Source organism: Nipponia nippon, unplaced genomic scaffold (genome assembly GCF_047370975.1).
Source record: "Nipponia nippon isolate SJK-2023a ecotype South Korea unplaced genomic scaffold, ASM4737097v1 scaffold_10, whole genome shotgun sequence".
NCBI classification, from domain to species: Eukaryota; Metazoa; Chordata; class Aves; order Pelecaniformes; family Threskiornithidae; genus Nipponia; species Nipponia nippon.
In genome coordinates this window covers 10,332,541-10,359,789 of record NW_028262291.1, presented here as the reverse complement: position 1 = coordinate 10,359,789, position 27,249 = coordinate 10,332,541, and the positions used below count along the sequence as shown (strand labels likewise).

The 27,249-nt window shown below is 37.8% G+C and overlaps 1 protein-coding gene across 4 annotated transcripts in view; it reads right to left on the bottom strand.

The window, feature by feature from the left end:
- Positions 1 to 27,249, bottom strand: part of SYT9 (synaptotagmin 9) — a 73,114-nt gene that overhangs the window by 6,227 nt on the left and 39,638 nt on the right. For all 4 annotated transcript variants that reach the window (XM_087744211.1, XM_087744216.1, XM_087744224.1 and 1 more), the window contains exons 4-6: positions 2,480 to 2,600; positions 1,249 to 1,420; positions 481 to 610 (exon numbers count right to left, since the gene is read on the bottom strand). In XM_087744211.1, coding sequence (XP_087600337.1) covers positions 481 to 610; positions 1,249 to 1,420; positions 2,480 to 2,600 — 423 coding nt within the window. The remainder of the gene's footprint in view (positions 1 to 480; positions 611 to 1,248; positions 1,421 to 2,479; positions 2,601 to 27,249) is intronic.

Here is a 27,249-nt window from a genome sequence, read left to right as displayed (position 1 = left end):
TCCAGAGACACTTAAACATTTTTTTTTCAGTGCAGTTAGGCATCCCTTGAGATGTGCTAGTGGCATGGATGATATATTCTTACAAGAGAAGAAGTCAGATTAGGTTGTTACATATAAAAAAATTAGGTCTTGGTTGTTCTGTAAACAAGGTCGATTTCTTTATATCAATTATCAGTGAAAGTTACCCAAGATCCTATTTAAAAAACAAAACCAAACCCTTAATCCAGTGTATAATGTTTGGTGTTTTCATGTATATATTAAAGACATTAACTACTTTCTGTGCCCCTAAAATTGAAAGGAGCAGGCTTAACTTGCGTGTTATGTTTGACATTTAACATCGGTGTTTCCAAGCCCTTTTCTAGGATTCAGTGCATGCATGCAGATCTTGGTTTTGTTCATAAAATTTTATCCAACTTCTAATGCCATATGGAAGAATTTTCACAATTATAGTAAAAGGGAAGCAAGAAATAAAAGTCTTACCTCTGCAAGAGGATGCCAGTGAGCGATGGGTTTCCGAGGGTATGAAAGCATTTCGTTCCAGTGGTCACGACCTAGACTTTCTGCATCGTTGCCTACTTGACATACTCCAATGACCTCATTGTGACCTACACTGTGAAAATGTTCCATAATATTTTTTTCTTAAAATTTTACCTTTAGAACTATATCATTCACATATTTCATTAGAAACATTAATCACAGATTTTTAGAATTAATTCTTGCCAGAAAAATGTAATGAACTATAAAATACGTAGGTTTGCTCTTTGTATTTCCCAGTAATCAGAATAATTTAGTATTTTCCCCATTAGCATACACTGTGTGTCTGTGTGCATTTGTTTCATATTTTTGCATGAAGAATATAAAAAGTTCTTTGCCTGTGTTCTGTAATTAGTTGCAAATACAGTAAACTGTAGGCCACAATTTTAGAAATGGAGGCGTGTGTCTGAGGGGTTAGTGTAGCTGTGCACAAACAGAACATCAGTGTGCGGACTGTCTGATTCAGTTATTTCAGTTCTGGTAAGCATATATGCAGCTTAGTTATGTCAGTTATGGATGCAAATATGTATTTTAAAATTTAGAAAGGAAATTCTGCCTGGCAATACAAGAAATTTTAGTCTTCTACCAAAGTTAAATGACGTTAATTTCCCACTTATTGGGAAATAATCATAACTTTGTTTCTGGATGCAAATCTACTGTACAAGATTTTATAAGCCAATAGATGATGCTATTTTACAGCTACAGGTATCTCACCGGTCATAATCCATAACAGCTATCGACAAGCTAATTTGGTCAATGTTTTCTGGAGGGACGTCAAAGACTATGGCTTCATTGTAAACGGGATTAAGGGTATTCCTCTTGGTGGAAGTTTTTCTTTTCTTTAGTCGCCTTCCTTCACACATTAAAGAAACCTTCACGTAGGGATCTGTGTGAATCATAAGAACAACGTTGGTTTTCTTTTGCTGTTTTTAAGCAAACATACATGGAAAGTGAAGGGAGCAACCTTTTTGTATGCCCATACCTGCTTGCAGAATTAGTCACCTGGACCTGACTGGAATCTGAGCTTCTTTATTACCATGGAATGCCTGGGAGGCAATGGAGCTTTGAAAGCTTTACCTGGCTGACTGCTTATAATGAACAATTTAAGATCAAGAAGCTTCTTGTTGTGTATTGACTTCTCAAAGAGTATTAAAATATCCACTGAACCATGTTATACATGACTCTTTTATACAACAGCCTGTGCATCAGCCTATTTATAACAGCCTAATTACTTGTACAGATTTGTAGGACAGACAGAAGATGACAATATTTTACACAGTGGGATTTACTGATGTATGGTTAAATATAATTCAAAGTGTAACAATTAGTGGCTTATATTTCTCAAGAGAATAATAATTATTTTTAAACTTCTGAATGTAGTAAAAAAAGCTATTTCTTTGTAGCTCCTTTCTGGGAGCTCTACAACTCCCTGCTAGTATTTAGAAGTCATCTATGAACTCTTATTTACTTTAGTTTCTTGTTTTCATCATCAAATTTTGAAAGGGTTGCTGAAAGGAGTCTGGGATGATCTCTGTTTTGTCCATAAGCCAACAACAGCAGAATTGGCTCAGTGGCTCTCGGAGACTGTCAGAGGGGGTCAGTCTGCCTCTGTGCCACAGCCGTAACAAATAGTCTGCTGTACAAACAAATTCCCAGTGTTATGAATGCAGTTTGGCCAACTCATGCTATTCTGAATCACAGTGGCTTTAGAAATAATAATCTTGCTGTCTTTTTAAGAGCAGATTATTTTAAACGGTTGGTTGCAACAGAATGAACTAAAATATATTATTTACTTCTCAGAAACTCCTGTACTCAAGTAACTCAAGAGCTTGCAGTATAAGAACCCTCTTCTCAAAAATCATTCTGAGAATTGACAGTGCTGAATTCTGTGACTCAGGAGGGAAATGGGACAGAAATCCACATTGAGCATTAAATTCACTCCTACCTGATGCTCCTGTGATATCCATTGCCTTTAAATTTCTTGCCTTTATTATTGTAATAGTTAGTCTACCAGCTGTTGGAAGGTAGCAGAGTGAAAACATCAGGTCACCAAGATCCACATTATCCTGTTCCAAGGAAAGAGAGACAATGTGAAGCAGAACAAGTTTCGCTAGCCATAACAGGAGCTAAAGGTAAAATATACGTTTGGGGATTTGAAGTTATGCAAGCAAAAGCTGAATTCTCGTTGTGAAACATATCTGAAAAAATAGGCGCATATTTCCATACAATGTTGAAGTCACTACGTTTGTTGCTAGACCACCAAGGTTCTCAAGTGTAAATGTGGTTATAGTTTCTAGCACTCAGTCCTTGGAGGTGAAACACATTCAAGTGATGAGGTACAGCGTGAGGCACTGGAATACCTTTGTTCTGTTCTATGTTTTATAGTGATTTGTGTGTATCATTGACAAGTTGCAACAAATGTCTGTGCCTTTCCTTCTGGCCTGCAGAATACCCATAGAGAGGTTCACAGGAAGAACATTGGTTGGGCAGGGCAAAGTTTTATGCAACTCTCAAGCTTGCATAAACTCAGGTGTGATAGGGGTGAAGTCACTGTGGTAATGGTGCAGTCTCCACCAGAAGCAGAGTAAGGACATTACTTCCTGTGCCTGCGCAGACAAGGAAGCTCCCTCAAAGAAGCTTATCTACCTGCTTCATTGATAGAATGATTTGCAACCCTTTTCTCTGTCAATGGCATCGAGGTTTCAGAAAGGTAGTAGAAAATGAGCAAAGCCTGTTTGCAGTTAGAAAGCATCCATCTTTTTTTTTAAAAGGAAATCCAGCTCCTTTGTAAAAAATACAGTGAATAAAGGATTGTATTAAATAATTTCTGGGATTTGATTTGCATTTTTTTGACTGAGCAGTGAACTGGTACTTTTATAGACCTATCTCCTGTAACATGATTTTTCATTCTTGACTGAAAAAAGTTATCCTGTCCAGCAAATTCAAAGCTACGTTCTAGGTTTTATAGGGAAGGGAAATACAGCTGTTGTGGAATATGTGTATCTTGCCCACTTAGCTTTGTGCAATAGCTTCTCTCCTTTCCCAGGCTGGCTTCTTCCAAAAAATGAAGGGTGGTGGATGACACAGAAGGTGAGTGAAAATACCTTGAAACAGCACCTAACAGGTTAGTGTTTGTCTCTGAGCTAGCTGCTTTATAGACCAATGCATGGAGCCTATGCAGTAACTTCGTGTAGCTTCATGAGTTAGCAGGGGAGACATGAAGGACAGAAAGAATTGCTGTCGTGGAGTTGCAGAAAAATGTTATGTTGGAAGGCATTTCTAGAGGTCCCTTGATCCAACCCCTTGCTCAAGAGAGGCATCTTCGCCTTAGTTCTTCTCAGCTCATGCAAGGGAAAAAAAAAAATCACGTACATTCATTCAGAAACAGGTCCTTTCCTTGTGCTGTTACTGGAGAGAGCTGCTGTCAAAGGAGGAAAAAGCTGATATTATGGGCCCTTTGTCAGTAATAACTAGCTTTTAACCCTCACTTGACTTCATCAACTATCATCTTTTCCATTCTAAAGATCAGTGTTTCATGGTAGCTGTAAAGCTAATAAAGGTTGTGACAGTATCAAGATAGCTGATGTGACTCACCCTGTTTAGTGTCTTGGAAGCAGACCTGCTGCAACAAACTCTCTGTCACTGACTCACTTCGACTGTGGGAGGATCAGAGTGCTGTTTGAGAAGGTGATGCTGTAAGAAGTCCTACAGGCTAAAGTGATGTCAGCACATCCAGGAGAAATTTCTCTTGGCTAACACCTGCACTTAAGATTACAGGAGGAATAACTGATTCTGAAATTTTCCCAGTGGTCAGCTGGAGCTTGATACCTATAACCTGGGGAACAGGAAGCAAAGATTTCACTTATCCTTCCCATTCTGAGGAAGAAAAACTTCCAGAATTTAAGTGTTTAACTTCCCCAGCTCTGTGGTGCTGAGATTTGTAGCTGTGGAATTCTCTGTCGTGCTGCTAACCGTACAACTCTGGGGGGAGCAGAATTTTGCAAGCCATTTAAAGAAATTACTGAGTGAAGCCAGCCTTTGGCAATTTGGGGAATTTGTCACTCTGGCAAACTTTGATTGAGAGGTTATTTTTCATGAATTGGTCACAAACTTCTAGGAGAAGATAGCATCATTGAATCACTCACTTTTCCCCTGACCATAAAGAAGCCCATCAGGCATCTGTTGATTTAATTGTGTATCTTGGTATTCTTAGATATTGTCAACCACGTCAAAGTCATTCTGTATTCATCTCCAGTGCTCCACTTGGTGACTAGGTAATTCATTATGTGAGTACCGTAAATGCTTTACTGTTACTACCAAATACCAGAGTTTCCATTCCAGACTTGATCATCCTGAATGAGCATTTTAAAACCTTTTATCAGTTCTTACCAAGAAGTTAATAGGTAAATGAATTACTATAACATTGCTTTAGATACAAATTCCAAGAAACATGTTACCCCTCTGCATAAATGGACTCATTAGGAAAGAAGAGATCATGTGTGTTGAATATAGTATTAGGAATTATGCCATAATATAGTTATCCACAAACTTTGCCTTACATTTGAAAAGTAATCTTCACCTACACTGTGATGTATTTTTTATCAAATGACAAAATGACAATGACAAAAATACTTTGCTAATTCTTTTCCAAATATTGTGCTGGGCATCATGCAAAAAACCATTGTTAAACTGGAAACAGAGCCTGCAACTCCTTCAGTCTTTTCCAGTTCTAGAAGTTGTAGGTGTTGTAGCAATAGATCACAGATGATTGTGAGATTCAGCCTGTTCATAAGCCAATGCTAGTAGTAATCTAACCATGGCAGTCTGAAAACATAATTGAAGGAAAGCTTGCAGGCGGAAGCAGGAAAGAGACATACTTTTTGGCATGCAAATCCTTCTCTGAGTCTGAAAATGAAGCCCTGCCTTCTAACACTTTCATTTTGATTTGTAGAGAGTTAACTACTACTTCATAATACTGGTTACTTGTAAATGTTTTCTTAATTTTGGAAAGATAAGATTTTCTAACAGAGTGAGCCTTTCCCAGTGCCCTGGCTACTCCACCCTGCTTACCCCTATCTTCTGTAATTGAAGGGCAACATTTTTAACTGTTCCAAACATTCTAAATTTTGCTGTTGGGGCTTCAAGGTTCAGCTTAATGAGGGAATGTTCTTCAAAGAGTTCCACAAACCGTGACTGCACCACAGAATCTCCATGTGTGTGTTCATCTGCTTGGGTAACTGCAGTGGAACAGGCAACATGCTCTGACTGGAGATCAGTGGTGTCACAGGCATGGCCATTACATCCAGCAAACACAGGTCCTTACTATAAATTCAGTTTCTTAACAGAACCAAGGTCTATGTAACAGAGCACAGAGATGATTATTGCACATCTTCACTAGTTTAAAATCACTGAACCACATGGCTTAAGCCATGGATCGTCACTAAAGGTGTACTGTATTATCAAGGAACAGAAGGAACAAGCTTTAAGGAACAGAATTAACAAGCACAGAGGGTAGGATCTTCTGCAAGGATTATGCTTCTGTTTGAATGGAGTACTTATGTGTTACTATGTATGCTTGACAAAATGTGGTGATATAAATATTACACTGCCAGAGACATTTTTAAATTCCTGCTTAGGAAAAGATTTCATAATATTGTAGGTTATCAAGTCATGTATTTTGTACATTCCAAATTTGTGTATAACTTTATTTAGTGTGGTAGTAATACCATACTGTGCAAGTTACAGTGCAACCAGGACAGTCCTAATATAACCAGACCAAAAGGCTGGTTAACAGTATTAACACCTTAAAAGAAAATATTGGAAAGATAATTAAATTGCAATCATAATTTATTTATAGGAGTATGGCCTATATTATTTTTATTTTGGTCCTGTTGAGCTGGAAGGATATTGTAAGAACTGAACAAATATGCTATGATAAACAGCAGATCCAAGCTCCTCTTCCATTGTCCTCAAAAATTGTCCACGATCAGAGGAAGAAAGCACTGCCTCCATTTTTAATCTATAAGCTGTTCATTCCTGTATTCTAAAAAAGCTAGAACAAGATTGGTGTCTGCTTTGCTTTTCCAGTGTCCCAGGCTTCAGCTTTGGGCTTGGGGTGATGGCTGAGTGCCTTGATGTTGTTAGCTGTGCCTTACAGCAAGCCGCACAACCTGTCTGTTGTCTGTTTCTGATAATCCTGCCTAGATTTGTCTCTGAGCCCATGTTCTGTTAATGCATGAAGTTTCTTCCTTAAAAAAATTGCCCAGTGTTAGCTGGGAGAGTTAGATGTATTCAATACTGGCTAAGTAGTCAGCTGGAGAGTTCAAACCAGAGGTGTAAATCACAAGGTTTGCCTGAAAACTGTATCTTCACACAGGGAATGAATCCCTTACTGGAACCTCAAGATAAATAAGACCCTGTCATTGCTATAAGGAGGGTGGAGACACGACCCCCTTCACATTATGCTTCCTCCTTGTTCCATTTCTGGTGGAAATACTTTACATATCATAAAAATCATATTATCGGAATCATTTTCAGGGGCTTCTACTGAAAGGTTTATTGTTCCTGCTTTTCCCAGAAAACGTTTCCGGTTTCCCACTAACAAAGTGATAATATATCTTTTAAAGTGCTGAATTCCAATAGTAACGTTAATAGCTTGCTAGTCTATAGTCACACATTATTTATAGATTTTAAAATTATTAATTTCATTAGAGATTAGCCTGCAGGATAAATCAGTCCCTAGTACTGTGTCAACAGCCCCGTGCTGCTGCTTAGGTGAGTATAACTCAGCATATTAAACAGGGAGATGTGTAATCTTAAAGACTGCGATGATGGGCCCTTAAATGGCTTCACCTTTGATTCCTTGGAGGCTGCATTAAGAAGCTCAGGGTGGATCAAACGTTCTCAGTGAAATCTGTAAGTTACCTGGTAGTTTGGCAGTTTCTGACAAACGAGGATAACACCTGGGAACAGATTTCTCCTCTCACTTCTCATAAATACATTGGGTGCAGAGAATGGGTATGTAAAATCATGCAAAACAGGCAGCAAGGGATGGAAGGAAACAAGACAAACTACAGGTTACACCTTCTGCTTTTGCCTCTGGTCCAGAAGAAGATATGCTGTCCTTGAGTTAGGCAATCATAAGTTTCGAGCCCTTTTCTTCAGAAACTTGCGTTTTATATTTCTGGAGCAGACAATCTGTGATAGGTTTGCTATCACGCAGTGCCTGTGCAACTCTAATTAAAGCATGTGTCTCAATTATACTAGTTTCATCGGTTCCCCATCTATAAAAAGACAGACACTACTTTTTTACTTTTCTGATATGTTGCAAAAATAATGCTAATTATGGATTGTGAGGTGCTCTGATGTATTTTTATGCATCTCATCAACTTACCATTAATGGGAGCACTTACAGGCAGTGATGCCCTTGCTTATTTCTTTTAAAGTTGCTAAGTGTTGGAAGAGGTTTTCAAGGCACTAGTGATTTTAGAGATTTTATAAATTCTTATTGCTGTGTCAGAGCTGTACAGCTCAGGCAATGGTAACTTTGCATACTACCTCCTTTAGCAGTTACACGTCTCTGCAAAGGCCACTGGAAAAGAGAAAAATAGCAGAGGTTTCATGAAATGAGATGATATGATTTGAGCTTCTGAAGCACAGCAAGGACTGATTACTAGTATTTAATTAAATTATCTCTTTTTTTCCCCCTCCTAGGCGAGGAGCATTAGTTATATTTTAAACAAACAAAAAAATCTTCCTAGTTATTTCATAAACTTTACTGCAATTAATGGAATTATACTTCTGTAATGCAAGACAAATTTTACTGTACACCATTCTAATATCTGATAATGTGGGGTTTTGAATTTTACAGGGATTTATTTTAGAGAAGGTTCACTCTGCTATGATGAGGATAATTGAAGTATACTAGGTATATGTGTTAAGTCTAAATGAATTAAAAATACTGTAGGAAGTGCTATCTGCTCTTTAGGATATATATTTATTAAATTGTTCATCTGTGTTGAGAAGTCCAGATTCAGTTTTGAATGAGCTAAGATATTACTTCGGTTCAGGTACATGTCCGGGACACAAATATGCAACCATACTAAACAAATTTGCGACTCTAATCTGTTTGGGAATGATTGTAAATCTAAAGTATCTAACATGATGAACTCATGAAGTTAGCTCTACATTTTTGATTATTTCATCATAGACTTATTTTGAGTTATATGTATGAGAAATGTATATCGAGAAAAACTGTTGAGAAATGTTTGGTTTTAATTGAATTTGCACGTGACTAGAAGAGTGCCAGCTGCCTTCTCATTACACATTTTAAGATGAATAGAGAAGATATGACTGAAAAATTCTATTTTCATGACATCTTAAATGAAAGAAATGAACTCTAGTAAAGTAGGCATTTATTAATGCCTCAATCAAACTATATCTACAGAGATATGATTAAGTAAAGTTTGTGGAAAATGGTAATGCGTATCTTTTACAATTATTCTTTCAATACATCAATGTCAGGCTATTTTTCATGTTTTAAGTTAATTTGCAAATTGTATTATTTTCTCAGCATGATTCCATTTTTTGCATTTCATTGTCTTTATTTCTTTTATTCATGGTTTTCTTTAAAAATGAAAGCAAATAAGTAAAGAAGCTTTTAGAGCTAGGTATGCAAAAACGAGTCTGATTTCACTTACTAGGAAAGAACATTAAAAAAAATTCTGAAACTTGTTTTCTCTACAGTTAAGGAATATAAGAAAGCTGAAGTGTTTGAATGTAATTCACTCTGGATTTTAAACTGCTTTGGGTACACAGTATAATTTTTGTGTCAAGTCACAGACTGGCTATCAGCTTGTACGCCTATACAACTGTACAAAGTGTGTATGTAGAAGCTAGTCTGATTGGATACACAAAAAGGCGGAATAAGAATCCCTAGTACTCTCTTCATGGGCTTACTACCATTTGCTACTTAGCATAGATTGATAAAAATGCTGGACCTGAGAGATTCTTACATGACTAATACAGTGGAAAGTATCATCAGCTAAAGAATCTAAGCAAAAAAGCCTTACAAGGGGGCAAGAAAGCGCTTAGGCCTGCCAGCCAACAGGTGGTGTTTTGTGTTCTAATTTAAAAAAAAAAATCCTCTGACAGTTAAGTTCAACTTTGCTGCTTAACTAAGTATGTAGCTTGATTTTTCTCTATTAGAGTTTATATTAGTAATGCCAAGATGATTTCACAACAGAGTTTCTATTACCTTTTCTCTGAGGTATTCTGGAGCACCTTACAATCAGCCAGACGTCGTGCCCAATTCTGCATACCACAACTTTGTGCTGTACTTCATAGGGACTGAAAGAAGTAGGAATCCTTCCTGCAGACTGCGTTGTAGAGAGCCACTATGATTATCAGCCCAGGGAGTGTATGTTCTTATTTTAACTTGCTCATAGTTTTGCCTAGCATCTTGGCAACTTCTTTATAAAGACAGTATGAAAAGCAAAGCATCCAGCAGATAGTATATCCTCCACCTCTGCTTCAGAGCCTGGAGATCTTTTGATGTAGGTTTTTTCTCTCCTGTTTCTATCATCCTTGTATCATGACTACTTTTCTTTAAGGCAGATCACTGCAGTCCACATAAGGAGGATCCTCCAGACATGACTTTGTGTTGTGCCACTCAGTCAAGATATCTTAGAATGTGGGTAGCTGGAGTCAAAGGATAAGCCTTTCACCCTCATATATGTTTCAGAACAATCCAGTTAATGTCTATGAGAAGAACAGACATGTATCTTGCTCTTGCCACAATGCCCTTAGTAAGTCAAGGATGGACGCCTTTTCCTGTAGGCAGTCGATGTACTTATCTCTCTAAAGACCCAACATCTCCATTGTCATAATTTATATCCTATAAATAGGATGGCAGTGATTAACTGAAACTGCCTTTCCAATTGGTTAGGTGCATATTGTCCTCAGTTATCTGAATGCATTTACAGAATGTATTTGTTTTTACTGAGTCATTTAAGACTTTATTGATAAATTATTCTGTAATAAGATCCTTACTTTAAAAAAGCCTCCATTCAGTAAAGATAAACTTCATGCACGTACTTATTTATAAGCATATGCTTAAATCCTGTAGATTTTACTGGCTTTGAATCCTTTACATAGATTTTCAATTCCCAACAACTAAAGTGCTTTGCTGAATCCGGGCCTAAGAGTGAATCTAATGAATTATCCTGTAGCTATTGAGATAGAGATAACGTCTTAATTTGTTCCAAACTAAATTGATGAACTGGGGAGATAGTCTGAATTGAGCTAATGAAAATTAATAGAGACATGATTGGAAAAGCTGGAGTACTTGTCCTGTTTATGTGTGTGTGGCCGTGTCAGAAATTGATTTCACAGGAAAACCAGAAATGAGTAATTCTGAAAATGAAACTTCTGTAGAAAGTTAATATAAGTAATTTTTAACTTCCTCATCAGTTATTAAGAGGAGGAAAGAGTGTGTACACAGAGTTGTTTCTGAAGGCTTGCTAGATGGCATTGTTGGTCAGAGAAAGAAGTTGTTAATTAAAGTTTCTCCTTGCAAGTTAAACTGTTCTTCTGAAAAGTATTTTATTTCCTTGAATTGTTATTGCTGTATGCAACTCTTCTATGACTTGTCGCTTTCTACAAAATACAAAGTTCACTATAGTTTTAATAATGTAAAAAACTCTGCCCTGACTTTTCTTTTCCAGGCATTGCAGGCTGCCTTTTATCATTTTGGCTGTTACTGGGAGGCAAGGGGTGCATATGTGTATGGGGAGGGGAGGATAGGGAATGCTAGAGAGCTAGAGAAGATCCTTGTATCTCCCTGATCTAATATTTAAAAATGAAAATGTCACAACCTATAAGATGTGCGTTTACAAGTGAGATGCTGTGGACAGATTTGCTCCTCCTTTTCTTCCAGTATATCCCACTTCAGTGTATCCCACCTTGTCAGTGTTTACAGGTTGCCACCTTTCGTATTGTGCTTCAAAAGTCTTTTGAAAGGGAAGCCTCTTGAGGGTGGTTTTGATTTCACAATGCTAAAGCTTTAAAGGAGAGTACTTTAGCACAGAGCTGACTCAAACCTTTCTCCCTGCAGAGAAGGCAGTGGTGCTTTAGAACTGTTGAGAAGCTTGGGGACAGCAATGAGATGTAAATTGTTCTATATAGGAACAGATGTTTGGAGGGCAACTGTTTTCTTGAAAGGAAATGTAAGGGAGAGCTTCAGTTAGGAAACATGAGTTTTGATGTTAGGTGAAGATGGTAAAAATGGAAGGACAAGTGGGTCAGGCAGACAGGGGATGCCTCACAAAGGGAAGTTTCACAAAACAGTCTAACAGTGTAATCTGGAAAAATGGGCAGTAGTTTCCCAAAGTGAGGACCAAAGCTTTTAATGAATGTCCATCAGTCAAACCCCAACTGTCATGTCAAACCCAATAATTTTTCAACAGGCTGTAGCTGATTTGGATTAGACCTCAATTTTTTGTGAAATACTCATGTTGAAAAAACAAAGAAAAACAGAGGTTAATGGCATTGTAGTGCACAGTATCTTACAATACAAGCTAATCTGGGTGGGCCAACCTTGCTGACTTAAAAGAAAACTCTTGATGAACATCATGCAGATGGAAAGAGATGAGAAAATAAACCCTCATGGCTTCAAGGCTAGATGCTGGCTTGTTGTAAGAAGGGGAGGCTAAATTACATGTTAAGTGTTCACTATCTCTAGGCAAACGTGAGCTTGAAGAAAATGAAGCCACAAATCCATTCTAACGCATAAAATTACTTCTACCATGAATTATTTGCCAGTTACCTCTTGCTTCCATTCTGACAGAAGTTGAAAGTAATGTTTAATTATCTCAGTATCCCACTAATAATGAAAATCTCAAATACATCCAAGAAAAATTGCAAGGGAGGAAACTGGTTTTAAAAAAAGCTAACTAATCAAAATATTTTGATCCAAAATGTCTTGCCTGTTAATATTTTTTCCTAGTGTGCTAAAATGAAAATGTCAATTTAAACTAAATCTGTATGCAAATTAATGGATTGGCCTTTCACTCTACCTTGAGTTACAATAGCTGCATGTGAACTTACAGCACCGCTAAAATATCAAAAGATGCTCTATCTTTTAACCCCACTCAATTATCTGTTCGTGTGCAGGGACTGAAAGCAATCAGTATGTCAGGGCCCTGAGGGCATTAATGGGTCTTACTAGCCCTGACTACCCCCAGGGCCTTCCCCCACTCTGCCCATGGCCCAGGTCCCCACCTCAGCCCAGCCTGGCATTGTTGGTCCCTGCCCCTGTGACACTGTAGGGTTCTGCTCTCCAGCTCCCCACAGATCTGCCCTGCCCGGCCATGGGCCCCACTGAGCCAGGCCCATCCATGGGCCCATATCACAGCCTGGCTTGGCCCATCCCCAAGGAGATGGCTGATGCCAGGGGCTGCCCCTCAGTTCCCCAGCCTGCCCTGCTCCCTGGCTGGGGTGGTGGGATGGCACCTGGCGGGCAAGGTCCTGCCCAGCACCACAAGGGTCCCCCACTGCTCCTGGCATCCCAGCCCTAGGGAGCAGCAAGCCCTTGTGCCCTGACACAGTCTTAATTAAGGATAAAGTCTCACAGAGTGGCCATTCTGTATAAAAAAGAGCTAATATAGACATGCTGCTGAAATGAGATTAAATTAAAGCTTTGAGCCCTGCTAACAGTTCCTCACCTTTCCTTAACACTGAATGTCATTCTCAGTGCTTGCGTTTTGTGTTGTGTAAAGCAGGCATCTTTTATATCATGTATTCTGAGCACATCATTCTGAAAAGGAGAGAAACTAAGAATCTGGGTAGTGCTGAAAAAAGATGGAGAGAGTCACAGTATCAGGAAAAAAACAGATGTTCTTTTCAGTCTGCATAAGCACCTATAGTGTTTGTGGATGTATTCATTATACTTACATTAGGTGTTCTCTACTGACTTCCTTTCTATGCAGGCTTAGCACAGGTTGTATGCAAAATGGGTAATAAAGAAAAGCTATTTTTATAAACCTGAATCTACTTTTAGTCTAAGTAAAAGTTTCCTCTACAGTTTTGTTTTTGAAGAAGTTTATATGAAAAAGAGAACGGTCCAAATAATATAACGTGCTTGAGAACTAGAAAGTCAAACTTTATGTTGCAGTAACATTTCTTTCTTGCCATTCCAGAGCTTTTCTCTGAGATATGTTTTGTTTTGTTTTGTTTTGTTTTATTTTTTTAAAAAATCAAATATCTTTTGTTGGGTTTTAGCCATCTGCTGCCTAATTCCATCCCAGGTCTAATTTCATTAGAGAAGATATGGTGGTCTGCTATACACGTATCTGCGTATGTGCCCTGGGAAGGCCAGGAGGGGATCAGTCTGCGCAGGGCTCCAGTGTAATGAATGCAGAAGCTGGAGAAGCACATGTGCATTGTTCCTTGCAAACAGGCAGTGAAGAAGCACTTTGCCTCTAGATTTTGACCACTTGAATATAATGGGCTCCTTTCACAGACCACTAAAATAACTATTAGTGAACAGTGTATTGCCATGAATCCAAACTCTGTGTAATGATTTTAAAGTTTTTGTGATATATAGAAATCAAATCCAAGTTCAATGAAAATCCTGGTGTGCCCTTTCTCTCTTTCTTTCTGATGCTTTTTGGCTTCTCATCCCATTAAAAATAATAAAAGAATTATTACCTCCATTAATAAGGTATACCTAAGGCAGACTTTTCAAAAGTAATATTTTCCAGTTATGTCCAGAGGAGAGCCACAAAGATGGTGAAGGGTTTAGAGGGGAAGCCGTACGAGGAGCGGCTGAAGTCACTTGGTCTGTGCAGCCTGGAGAAGAGGAGACTGAGGGGAGACCTCATCGCAGTCTACAGCTTCCTCACAAGGAGAAGAGGAGGGGCAGGCGCCGATCTCTTCTCCCTGATGACCAATGATAGAACCCAAGGGAACAGCAGGAAGATATGCCAGGGGAGGTTTAGGTTGGACATTAGGAAAAGGTTCGTCACTCAGAGGGTGGTGGAACACTGGAACAGGCTCCCCAGGGAGGCAGTCATGGCGCCAAGCCTGATAACATTTAAGAAGCATTTGGCCAACGCCCTCAGACATATGGTGTGAATTTTGGGGTTGTCCTATGCAAGGATGGGAGTTGGACTCGATGATCCGTGTGGGTCCCTTCCAACTCAGGACATTCTATGATTCTATGATTTCTATGTGCATCTCCCTTTAAGTTTGGCGCCCATTTAGCAGGTGGGGAAAGAAGCATGGGCTTATGAATCTATTTCTCCTGTTTTTTTTCCTAAGAGTTACAGAGATTTTCTTCATCACGATTTAGAGTAAAGTTATTTTTTCTTTCAAATAGGTACCTTTCCTGGGTTTCCTTGTAATTTTAAAGACAAGGATCAAGTATCTTTCCATTGAAGTTTCTCCATGTGTTTTGTTTCTCTGGAGACACTTCTGTTGTGTCGTGTCATGCATCTCCTCAGTTCAGGAACTACTGAGAATAATTCATGTTTTTTCTGGTAAAAAGTAGCTTTTTTTTCTAGAGCTCCTTGATGTTGAAATCCTGTTACCTTTGAAATTGACTTGGTTACTATTAAGCGGTATAAATAAACACAAAAAGTTGGCTTGTGATCTGCCACCTGTATAAGCAATAGCACTGGTGCCCTGCCAGACTCAAATGCACCATCCACAGAAAGTATCAATATAAGAGAAATGGTGAAAAGGGATCATTATGGCTTAAAAATATGTCTGAAAGCATTCCACGTAACCTTCCATTAGACTGAAAGCACAAATAAATTTCACAACATGCATTTTACTAGTAACACTTCTCTATAAAATTACCCACTTTTAGCAATAGTAAAGCAATTTCCATAGAAGTTTCATTTACTTCTTAGTAATTTATTTAAATGGGTCATATAGAAAAGAAAATCACTGCAAATTTCAAAGCAAAGCAGCCAAGGTAACGAGACTACTTCGCTGCTAGCAATATTCTGCTAATGGATTAGGTGAAAAGGTGTGCAGTTGTACTGCTTTGATTGTCCCTGCAAAGCAATTCCATTTTAATTGCAAGTTAAATGGAAGAAGAATATAATCATGGATGCTAAGGTTAATCCTAAAAAATAAATTTATTAAATATATATATATATATAATATATATATATATCTCTCAAAATAGACAAAACCTCTAAATCTTCAATACTGCAAAATTGTCTTATTTTATAGCTTAGAATCTGTCTCGTTTTCAAATACAAAAGGAGTTAAAATAATAGAGAGAGGAAGGAAGAACGAGAATGACAATAAAATTAATGATAACAAAGCAGCGTCATTCCAGAAGGGTGAAAAAGAGGACTGCTGTCATCCTTTATTTGTCAAACCATGTTGCAAAGAAAACTTCACTGTTGAATCAGGAGAGAAGTTGGGGGTTTGGTGGTTCTTTTTTCGAGGTGGGAGGAAACACGGGAGAGAAGGGAGGCTCTTCTGTTTCCTCCCAGAAATGCTACCAGAAATTTCATAAGAGACTGCTGTGTAAAATTTGCCGACCATGTAACATGCTGATACGCTGTTCGTATATAACCCTCTCGGGGCAGACCTCCCTGACTCACCTCCTGAATCAATGCCATGGAATCTGTGGTGATCTAGCAACAAGGGGTTACTTATACCACTTCTGTCAGGCGATGCCAGGAACATTTCAGTGTTTCTCAGTATCTTAGCTGCTGATGCTGCCCCAAAGCTCATGCAAATCCAGCTACCCTCTTTTCTTTGGACACAGTTCTGGACTATCGCCATTAGGACACTTAGGCTACGCGGATGTGGTGAAGGAGAATTTATACTGTTGCTGTGTATCATTAACCTACCTTGCAAACAAATAGAATATTTTAATCTTGAAGCTGTTAAGCGGTTTACCAATCCAGTACTACATCTACTTTGAAGCTGTACAAAAAAACAGCTTTAAAATAAAACTAAAGACTATGAGGAACCTGAAGGAACGGGAAGGTAGAAGAGAGAAATCCATTTTAGAAAATCCAGACTCTGAAATCAAGTGTATCATCCAAGTGTCTACAGCATAAGCAAGGGAAGATGTGATTGTGTAGAGTGTGATAACAGTTCTTTTTCTGTAATACTTGTTCTCTATCTGATATGCCCGTGCCTCCCTATTATATTTAGTCGTGTACTGCAGGCAACTTTAGGGCCACTTTAGTGAGCATGTTTTCTCTTTTAAAGAATGCACAGAGGGTAGTGTAAGAAGTGAGATAAAGAGAGCACTAAATATAGCAGTGCTTTAGTGCTTTAAGTCCATAAAAGTGAGTCAACAGAACTTCCTCCTCTTAGAGGACTTTTCTTCTAACTTGTTTTACTTTACACATGCTACATGTGAAATGTACCTAGAGAGGAAAATGATTTTTTTCCTGTGGCTTATTTTACCCTCTTCCTGATGGCATCATGTGCATTTGTGTGAGGTGAGTCCGGTGAGCTGCCCAGACTTTTACCTGCTTATGTTTGTATTCCGAATAACTAGTGTCATTAAGTACATACTAGCCTATGGGTAGGAAAAAAAAGTTGCATTTTTAGAAAGTCTGTGAGTGATTTAGTAAATAGTTATCTCACAGTCACTTAGATGCCTTCCCAAATTTTCGGTTTAGTTGCTTGTAATTTAAATAATTTGTTAGTTTTGAAGAAATCAAAGTTGTGAGTTGGCTTGTCCTAAATGGTGAGTTCACTTTAGAACTCTCTGTTACTTTGAGAATGATCAATGATTTTGGGTACTCAGTTTGACACCTTAAAAGGGCTTGAATTCAATTTTTTGGAAGGAAGTATGATTTTGAAAGAATTTAGTGTAATTATCTCTGACCATCCCGACACATAACTTCTGGAGCAAGACTGTCTGAAAAGAAGGATAGTATCCTTTTTTTTTGGTGCTGCTTTAGCACTGAAAGGTTTCCTGAAATAAATTGTTTTTGAGAAGAACAAGAGAGTGGCTTGATGGGGGTGAAGAGAGTGAGCATCTGCTGCTATATCTACTGGTTTGTTTTTAAAAAAATATCCATATTTTGATGAAAAAAGAATTATGGTTATAGATAGCATGAAAAGCTTTTTATATATTGTTTTATAATGAAAGCTTTGTGTTGAATGAACTGTTTCTCATGGCTTTCCCAAGAATGCTGACACTCTATATTAAGTAAAGTGAAAAATTTGGAAGAGGAGCTGGCAAATGAGAAACACTGCTGAGCTACTGAAAGGAATGGGTCAGGGGTGCTCACTGCAGAAACCCTGAGGGAAAATAATCTACTCTGTTTTCATTCTATTAGGACTGCTGCAGCCAGTCAAAAGTTGAAGATGTGGATGTAGATCTCAGGTCATTTCTGATGGGAGAGATTTCTATCTGCATTCTCCAGGACCAAATTTGATAGCTCACTCATATTTTAGCCATCAAATTTTGGGGGAGGGGGAGGAGGAGAAGCTGTAAATCTTTGTTGAGCAGGTCATTGTCATGTATTTATATTGCAGAGAGGAATAAAAGGATGGTGATTTGCTTGTTCTGCTGCTCTAGTGAATTTTCTGATGTACATCTCAGGTGACTTGTTTACATTCTCTCATGTGGGTTTTTGTACTGTTTACAAGATGCTATTTCCAAACTATAGCAGGAGGGTGTGCATGAAATCTGAGCTTCAGTGGGAATTCTTTCCCTGAAGAGTCAAGATCTCATCCTGAGTTCTACTCATGTCTACCTGCATAAAATGTTGCGGTCCCAATGGAGTGAAGTTTATTGTTACATTAGCATTTACTGTAAGATTCTGTGCTCAGTGGAGCACAGACGTTGAAAGGTTTTCATTATTTTAAAGTGATTCCTTTCTTCCTGATGATCATAAATAACTCTCTAGGGGGCCTGAAACCAAAGTCTGCTGTTTTCTTCCTGTCTTTGTTGTACGCATTTTTGTTTCCCTTTACTGCATACTTACTTGTTTTATTGTTGGGGTTGTTCAGAAGAGTTATCACAGTGGAGATCAGATGGTTGATTAAACCACAGCTGGCTTTTAAAAATATTTATAAAATCCCAGCATGCTTTTAAAAAGAAAACACATAAAGAGTTCTATGAATTCTGAAAAGAAATATACAAAATATAGTGCGGGAATTGTTCTTTTGCTCTTCTGTATTAACTTTCATGGTGTTTGGGTAGCAGTTTCTATATGAATAGGAAATATTAGATATTTCATGATATTGCTGATCTCCTATTCATTGCTTCTTTTAAAATAATTTTACTGCAGGAAGCCAAAAAGGAAATGTTAGGTAGGAGGAGCAGTGGATTTCAGTCACTCGTACTGTGCTGTTAGTAATTGGTTGCCTGACAAGCAAGGTTATGTTTTCTGCTGTTGTGATAAACTGCTATTTTTAAGATGTCATATTTGGCCCAAGAATCTGAGTGGGGAATTTTCTCCCAATAGTTCATATAATCAACTGTGAAAACCTCCAGCTGTCAGTTGTTTTCTGCTTCCCTGCCCATCACAAACAAGATGCCATCACTAGTCGAAAATCTTCTTCCAGATGGTGTATGTAGCTTTAATTTTGAGTTTGTCTGATGAAAGGAGTAGTGAAAGATTAAGCACTCACTAAGGTAAGCTGTAGCCTGTGACTACTGTTTTCTTGAGTAAATAGAGCAAGGTGTTTAATCAAGCAACAAAGTGCCAGAAACATGTAGCTAGACAAACCTCAAATGTCACGATACCACAGACATTGCTAATGCAGTCTCGTCATTTGAGCCTGTCACTTCACCAAAGTACATGGTGCGAAATACTCATATTCTCTGGTAGGGAGCCATAGGAAGGCTCAGACACTGCAAATGACTGTATGCTTCCTTTAGCCATGTGAATACTTCCAGTGACTTCAGTGGGACTGACTACAGAAGTTATTATATCTGTAATTCTAGAATTTGAGTGTGCATTGCAAGTTGCCTTTCAGTGTTTGTGAGGACTGGTGCAGAATTCGAAGGTTTGCGTGTGTTTGTCATTTAATCCTCCCAGGCAAGCACAAAGTGATGTTGCAGTGGCCTGTTGGATTTTTTCAGGAAACACTATACTTTATACATTGTTCCTGATACACATCTCTTTCTGAATGTTTAGAGAAATGTACATGCATGAGGAGAAATTAAATAAAATAGTGAGTTAAAATGAAGACCTCTGCTGTAAAAAGGTAGTAAACTTGGAACTAATAAATCTTGATAAAAAAGCTTTTAGTCAGGTTATATGTCCCTCAGTTTTGCCATTTTTTCTTTAGCTCTTCTCTCAGAAAAATAGCTCAATTGCTATGAAAGAATGATGCCTTTCTGCCCCTCTTCCCTTGGATAGTTTGGCTGCCAAGTAATTATTTTTTACAAAGTGAAAGAATGGAAGAGCGTAGCTATGCATCTTTCTGCAATAATCCGAGCAAGGTTCTCTACAGAGCCTTGGAAGTGGCCCTCATGCTCTGAAGGGCTGGGGACTGAAGAGAGAAAAGCTGGCATGTCCATCTCTGAGGCCTCCCAGGGACAATTAGGGCCTGTATAATATCTGGTATTGTACTTGTTGACCACATAACCAAATCTTAGCAAAATGTAGTGTGTGTCTTTTAAAGTTTCTACTCTCATTTATGTCAGTTCAATTGTTTCATCTTTTATTTCTTTCAAACTACATGATCAGCTGCTAAAAGTCTCTTAGACTTTTAGGAGAAAAGCTGTAGATACATATATAGGACATATTGTTCCTGCAATATGTCCTTCTCCACCAGTCAGCTCAAACTTCAGCTGCAACTTCTAATGTTTTCCCCCCACAAAGGCAGTGGGGTGGTCTGAAGAAAGCCCTCATGTGATTATTTAGCACATAGTGTAGCCTTATCTTAATTTAGGCAAGCTCTGTAATTTAGCCTGTAAGCACAAAAACCATGCCTCCAAAGCATTACAGTTATGGTCCAGCAATTCCTTCCTTCTGTACAGAGGATGGTGTTTTGTCCTCAGTAACAGGACTCTGGAAAGATCCTTGAATCTTGAGTGCTTGAAGTGTGAGACACGTTACGTCCTCTGATGAGAGTTTGAAAGGGGACAGACAAATCTTTTGGTGAGAAGAAGAGCCTGTGTGTAGCGGCACTTTCTTTTCTACCTATTTACCTGGGACACAGGTGTACTAGAAAATATGAAGGCAAGACTGTACACCAGCAAGCATACATTTTAGGTCGTGTTAGGATGCCAGCCTGGCAGGTATGATGTGCAGGAGGTGTTTCCCAAGTAGCTAGGCTATCCCCTGCACAAATATCCAGTATGTCTCGGTAAGAGTTCGGAGCACAGGTACAGTTAATCCCTAAGTAAATAATATACAATAAAAAAAAAAGTCCACTTACTGCTTAAATATAAGACCATGGGAAAGTAACGTGAGAACTGGGTAAACAGACTGCACACAGAGGAAAACTGTAAAACTCTGAAATACCCTGTTTGGTGGAGAAAAATGCCTGATGGCTGTGATATCTTGTGGGGATTAAAGACTAAAAATGGCTTGAGGCTTTTCACATAAGCACAGTATGTTCAGAGGGAAGAATACTTTCAAGTTTGGCTCCAAATATTGAAACTAAATTTAAAGAGTGGGATTTTTCAGAAATTTTGATGAATCCATAAGCTATTGAAATGCTTTCTGTGACCTCTGCTAGTAAAAAAGACAAAGTAAGCATTCCCAAAACTGTTCAATAATTAAATGCATGTCTGAAGTGATTTTTTTCCCTGCCTGCCTAAATACATGTTTAAATTGAAAGTTATATAACCCTGTAGAAAAAAAGGCTATGGCACAGTCTAATCTCGAATTATGTGCAGAATGGTTACAGCTAAGATCATCTTAATACAGCTATTTTAGCCTATTCACTGTGCGAATGCTCTTTGCTCATCTTGAAAAATTGCTGCCTATGAATTGAAAATACTAGAGCAATTTTTTTTGTGTTTGCGGCTCCCACTAACAATTTTGGATGGTATAATTGAAGGACAGGCTTGGCTGACTGGGATCACATTTTGGCTTTGCTTTATGTGCAGTGTGTATGTTATTGTGAGCTGTTTCACTGAAGGCTATCTCTGAGAGTCTTGTTTACAGAGAGATTTCTAGAAAAAAAGAATTGGCAGAGGAAGTTGAAAAGAAAAAAGAAAGGGGAAGGGGAATGGGTAGTAGAGGTATGGTTACAGACTCTTCCAGTAACCTAGAAAAACAGGAATGTAGGATTGGGTCTAACCTTTTTTAGCATGCAGCTAATGTGTGGAGGAAAGTGTTCTTCATACACTATTGCTGTCCGGGGCTGGTGCTCCAGGGAAACATGCATAATACAAAGACAGAATTGGGTGCTCAAGAATATGCAGCATTGATGAGTGAGGTGAGAAGCAGCGTTGAAAGCAGGATTTTAATTTCATAAGGAATTTTGAGTTATTTCTATTTTGAAGCAGAATATCCCTCACTTGACTTGAAACATTTTGCTTTGATAAAAAACAGGGTGTTTTGTTCTTATTTCAACTTTCAAAATATTTGAAAATATTACAATAAAAGGGCATTCAAAATGAGAAATTAAAACATCTTCAGAAATTTCAGTCTTCTTAAAATACTGACTTAATTTTTTTTTTCTTTTAAATTCTTCAATTGAAATGGTCCCATTTCTCCTACATGTATTTTTTTGTCTGCTTTAGTTTTGGCTTTGTTTCTTTTGTTTGTTTGTACATATGTTTTTTGTAGAGAACTATCCAGACTGAAAAAGCTCATTTGGAAACTCTGATGTGCTCCTGGGTTCTGTAAACTTCAAGTGGTACGTACACATATACACAATTCTCTGAATTATCATTTTCTTAAACTAGTCCCAAAACCCCAATAAATGTTAGCTGAGCCTTCAGTGATGTTATGATTCATCCTGTTTCTGACCATGCCTGTGGAGCTACAAGGCTGTTAGGTAAAAACTGGCATTTGAATAGTCACCATTATTTTTAGAGCCAAGCTCGGAGTGCTTGTACCACCGACTCGGAACCAGCCTAGCTGCATCTCAAACTTCAGTGCTCTTCGAGGCATTTGACTTTTTTTTACTTCAGACCCTTCCCAAGTTTTACTGAATATTATTCACACAGTTACCCAGTTCCTCCAAATAGAATTAGGCATCTGCTGTCTTTAAGTTTTCTGAAAACACATGTCAATATTTTATCTCTACCCCATATAATTGTGTATAACTGTATCTGTCCTTTGTTTAGCCATGCTGAGTGCTATCTCCTAATCATTTAAACACAGTTTCTGACAAATCTTCTCCTACAAAGTACTTAGCAAAATCATTAGATTAAAAAAGAAACATAAAAAGACAAAAGGAAAAGCCTTGTTTTTTAAAATGAACCCATTTAAATAGATGGTTATTAAAAAATGTAAAAACCTTAGGAAAAACACTGGCTGCAGCCGTTCTCCAATGTACAATGACTACTATACCTGTTGTGCTGATGCTGAAGGCTAATTAATTTTTTTTTCATCCTTACTGTGGTGATCCTTAGAAATCCGAAGGATTAAAGATCTATGCCTTTTCAGTATCTTTTGGCTATGAAATGATTCATTACACATGGACTTTTATTTTTTCTGTACATTTGATTAAGTAAGAACAGTCAGAAAAAATCATAAAACAGAGTGACCTTTGTGACTTAAGAGAAGGTCAATATCCAGTGATCTGCCTCTTGAAGGTAATTATGCTTTCTGTATTTTTTTGAGTACCCCTGGGTTTGGTTGTGGTTTGGGTTTTTTTTTTTAATAAATCTAAAATTTAAGTGAGGTGAATCTTACCTCTTGTGTTTACTGCCTTAATTTGTCTAGCCATGAAATAATTGTTGTTGCTCCTTAAACTTACGGCATGCTTTAACATGGGCAAGATACATGGGTTTGCAAATCTATCTCTTCTAGAGAGACTTGCATTTGCAAATCAATTAAATAGGTACATGTCTACATCAACAACTGATTGCCTCTCTGATGCCAAAGCCTACCTGTTTTAAACAAATGGAATATCAGGTTAATACTGGATATATTTTCTGTATTACAAAAAAAAAAAAATCAACTAGTGTTTTCTGTTTACTGCTACAGTCCTAAAAAGTAGATACAGCACTTAACATTGATGGTTTGGATTTGAATTCATATGTAGGGCCAGAGATTTGGTTTTTTTCTGTTCCTTCTCAAACTGTTGACTCAAAAATTTTTGTTTACCATTATGAACATTTAAAATGCTTTTCTGAGATCTTGCTCAATGCCATCGCTTTTCTAAACCCAGCGATTTGCCAAAGCAGGAATTTTAGAAATACTGGCTAAAACATCTTGACAAGCTAAACATTTTTTAAAAGTGGAGTAGGTGGACTTAGTTGACTTACTGCCAGCTACAGTATCTGTACACTGTCAAAGGAGATAAGCATTGCTACACAGAGTGGATTAAGGCTGGTGCCAGGAATCTGCAAATTCTGGACCCGGTCTCATTTCTGCTATTAAGTAGTGTCATGTCTTAAGCAAGTCACATCCTTTTTATCTGAGTCTGTTCCACTGTCCACAAATTAGGGACAGTATTTACCTACTTCTTTCGAAGAAGGAAGTTTATTTTCCTCAAGTTTTGAGGGTGTAAATCCTAAGGATTATGACCTGCAACTATGCATGTGCATTTGGCACACATTAAATTGCTCGCAGCCTCTTAGCAGGAGTGGTCCTGAGCAATGCAACCTTTGAGGAAGTTTTTTCAGTTTGAGGACAGAATAGTTTTGAAATGCAGAAAATCTGGTAGGTTTGGTCAGGTTTCAAAATGTTAGACTTTTATTGTGCTTTCCATAAACAACTGACTGAAATAATTTATTCTCTTTTTGTCTTCTCTTGGCATTAACATCTCTGAAACAGGGAACTTGAAACTTCCTTCTGGTGATGTTATGATTCCAGTTGCATCTCAGTTATACAACATAAATGCCTAAAAATACAAATTCTCAAATCTTTCTTTCTTGGGCAAACTTGAGAACATCATCAGTGAACAATTAGCATTTCTAGAATGCAGAATTGTAAATACTTATAACCATCCTATTTTTTAACTCTCTCTTTGTCAAAACACTAGCATGTATACCACCGACATGCAACTGAAATGCATTACTTTTTTTAAAATACATTTTTGTTTACTGCTTCTGTGCAGAAGGAATTCAGCATTATCTGACACTGTTGTATCCTTGACCACTACATATACTCCAAAAGAGCTTGAAGGTTCTTAAAAACAGATGCAACCAATTTCTTGGCTTTGCAACTTCTAGCATATGCTGGCTCTTTCTGGATGTCAGAGTAAACAACTTGATATACAGCTTGTGTTTCCTTATAGCTTTGAACTCTCCATACCTATCTTTTGGGTTTTCAGCGCACCATACGCATTCTTTAAAGTCTGTGACATGTTACTTCTCAAATTCTATATGTATTACCCACGGTTTTCTTTCTGTGATCTTTTCTCTCTTTCTTTCAGAAATATTTTTCTTCTATATTTTCACTCTCCTTTTGTACCCTGATATATTGTTTTTTAACTTTGGGGGCTGGATGCTACACTCTTCAACGCTTAGCTAGAAACAAAAGTGGAAGTACTTCAAAATAGCCATATTCAAAACAGAATCACCTTTTGAATCCTTTGTAGTACTCTGATTATTTGTAGGTAAACAATAAACCATGGTTTGAATCTGACCAACTGCTTTCACCCTTATCAGAGTTTCAATTTACTTCACACCTGCACAGGAGATGGATACAGCAAAGAGCCTCAAAGGAACCACAAGAGAAGGATAAATGGTAGCAGCCAATATGGTAGCTACAATTCACAGAATATTAGGTGCATAATCACTGCAAATCTTGTTGTCAATGTCCTTTGAGAATAGAATGTTATAGAAAGATTCATGAAAACAGGTTAGTCTGGGATGTTCAACCTCAGGGTGAGAAGAGAGAAAGGTGCCAATGGGGTGTTATTAATAAGATTTTTTTTAAAGTGTATATATAAGCTTAGACATTCAGAAAAAGAACAGTTTTCATTGTACCATGCCTAGATCTCAAGTGTAACTATATTTCATACCTGAAAAGATAGCACCAGTGTCAAAAGCTACATATACCATAAGACCAAAGTCACAAATTTGCCTCCTAAAATGAGTAGTCATTTTGGAAAATGCTGGCCCAGCTAAGAATGGAACTTCACATTGTTCTTTCTTACTCCAGTTATTCCCCTGCTCTAAGTGGAGGCCACTTTTAAATACTCCTCTTGTCTAGAAAGATCACCTGCTTAGCAAGTGACAAAGGCCGAGCATTTTGAGAATCCAAACAGCCAGTATGAACCAGAGCTAGATTTCCAGTTCCCAGAAATCCTTCTCTGTGCCCTGTAGCTGCCTGGTGATGTTTAACAAGCAATTCTTGAGAAAAGATTTTCCTTTCTGGGTGCACAGCAATTTATACAAGTGGATACTTAGCATCTTCTGAAAGAGAAGGCTCTCCTTTACCTGAAATGGACTATCTATGTCCTTCATAGTTGTTTTATTTTATTTTGTGACAAAGCCATGTATTTTTGCCTGATCACATTTTAGTTTGAAGTTGGCAACCAAGGAAATACTAACAACTCTTTTCTCTTCAAAACATGTCATCAGTCTATGAACATTATAAAAAAAACCAAAAAACCCCACCCCAAACCCTGAACATGTTTTAGAGGCTGTTAAACAAAACATACCAACTACTGAAACCCAGCCTAAAAATAAAGAGTATCTTTTTTTCTTGATGATCCAGAAACCAGTGCAATCTGTCTGGTAGATATTCAAAAAGCTTATCTAGTTCATTTCATGTTCATCTAAAGTTGATCCACTTAATTATCTCTTCCATTAAACAGCCCACTGCTGCTTTTTTTCTGGTTGGAAAAAGTGTCAGTGTTACAGGAGAGAGATTTTATGCTCAGAGGACCTGGGATTAGAAGAACAATCATTTTGATACTGGAGATTTGTGTTTGGAGGCAGATTGCTTTTGAGCATGTAGAAAATTTTTATGCTGACATGCGTCTGTGTTATGAAATAATTTCAAACTCTGGGATAGCAGCAGATGTTATAGTCCAAAGAATCAAAACTGTTAGTTTTGGGTAAAAAAATCTTCCAGTGTTATTAGAAAACAGAAGAAAGCACATGGCATAATAGGTCAATTTAATGGCATTGTTTGCAGTAAAGCTGACATTTCAGGCATAATCTTCAGTGCTCACTTGAAGCAGGCCATTTTGCTGGGCAGAGAAGAATTTGATACATTCTTTTATATTACTGCGTCAAATTGGATTAGAACATAATAAAATGGAGAATGTAAAATAAAGGCCTTTGGGATTGCTGGTTATGCAGTGTAATAAGATGCACAAGGAATTAAAATGAATATACTCTTCAGAAGTATGACAACCTTGTCATGTGTAGTTGTGTGGACCTTCCCTTCTTTCTAGTACGTTTCCTTGGTTTATCCCTCCTGCGCCGCACTCTTCGTTGATCTACATCGAGTGAATTTCCTTCAGTAAGTTTGCCCAGCATTTGCCTGGTTTGTAATTATTATTATTTGAAACAAGACATTCAAAGATAAAAGGATTGAAAACCTGCTACAGTTGATACCGTTTCTGTTTGCAACCATAAACTGCCCAACAGTGCTCAAAACTTTGCTAAAATGTATTTCAGAGATTCACTAA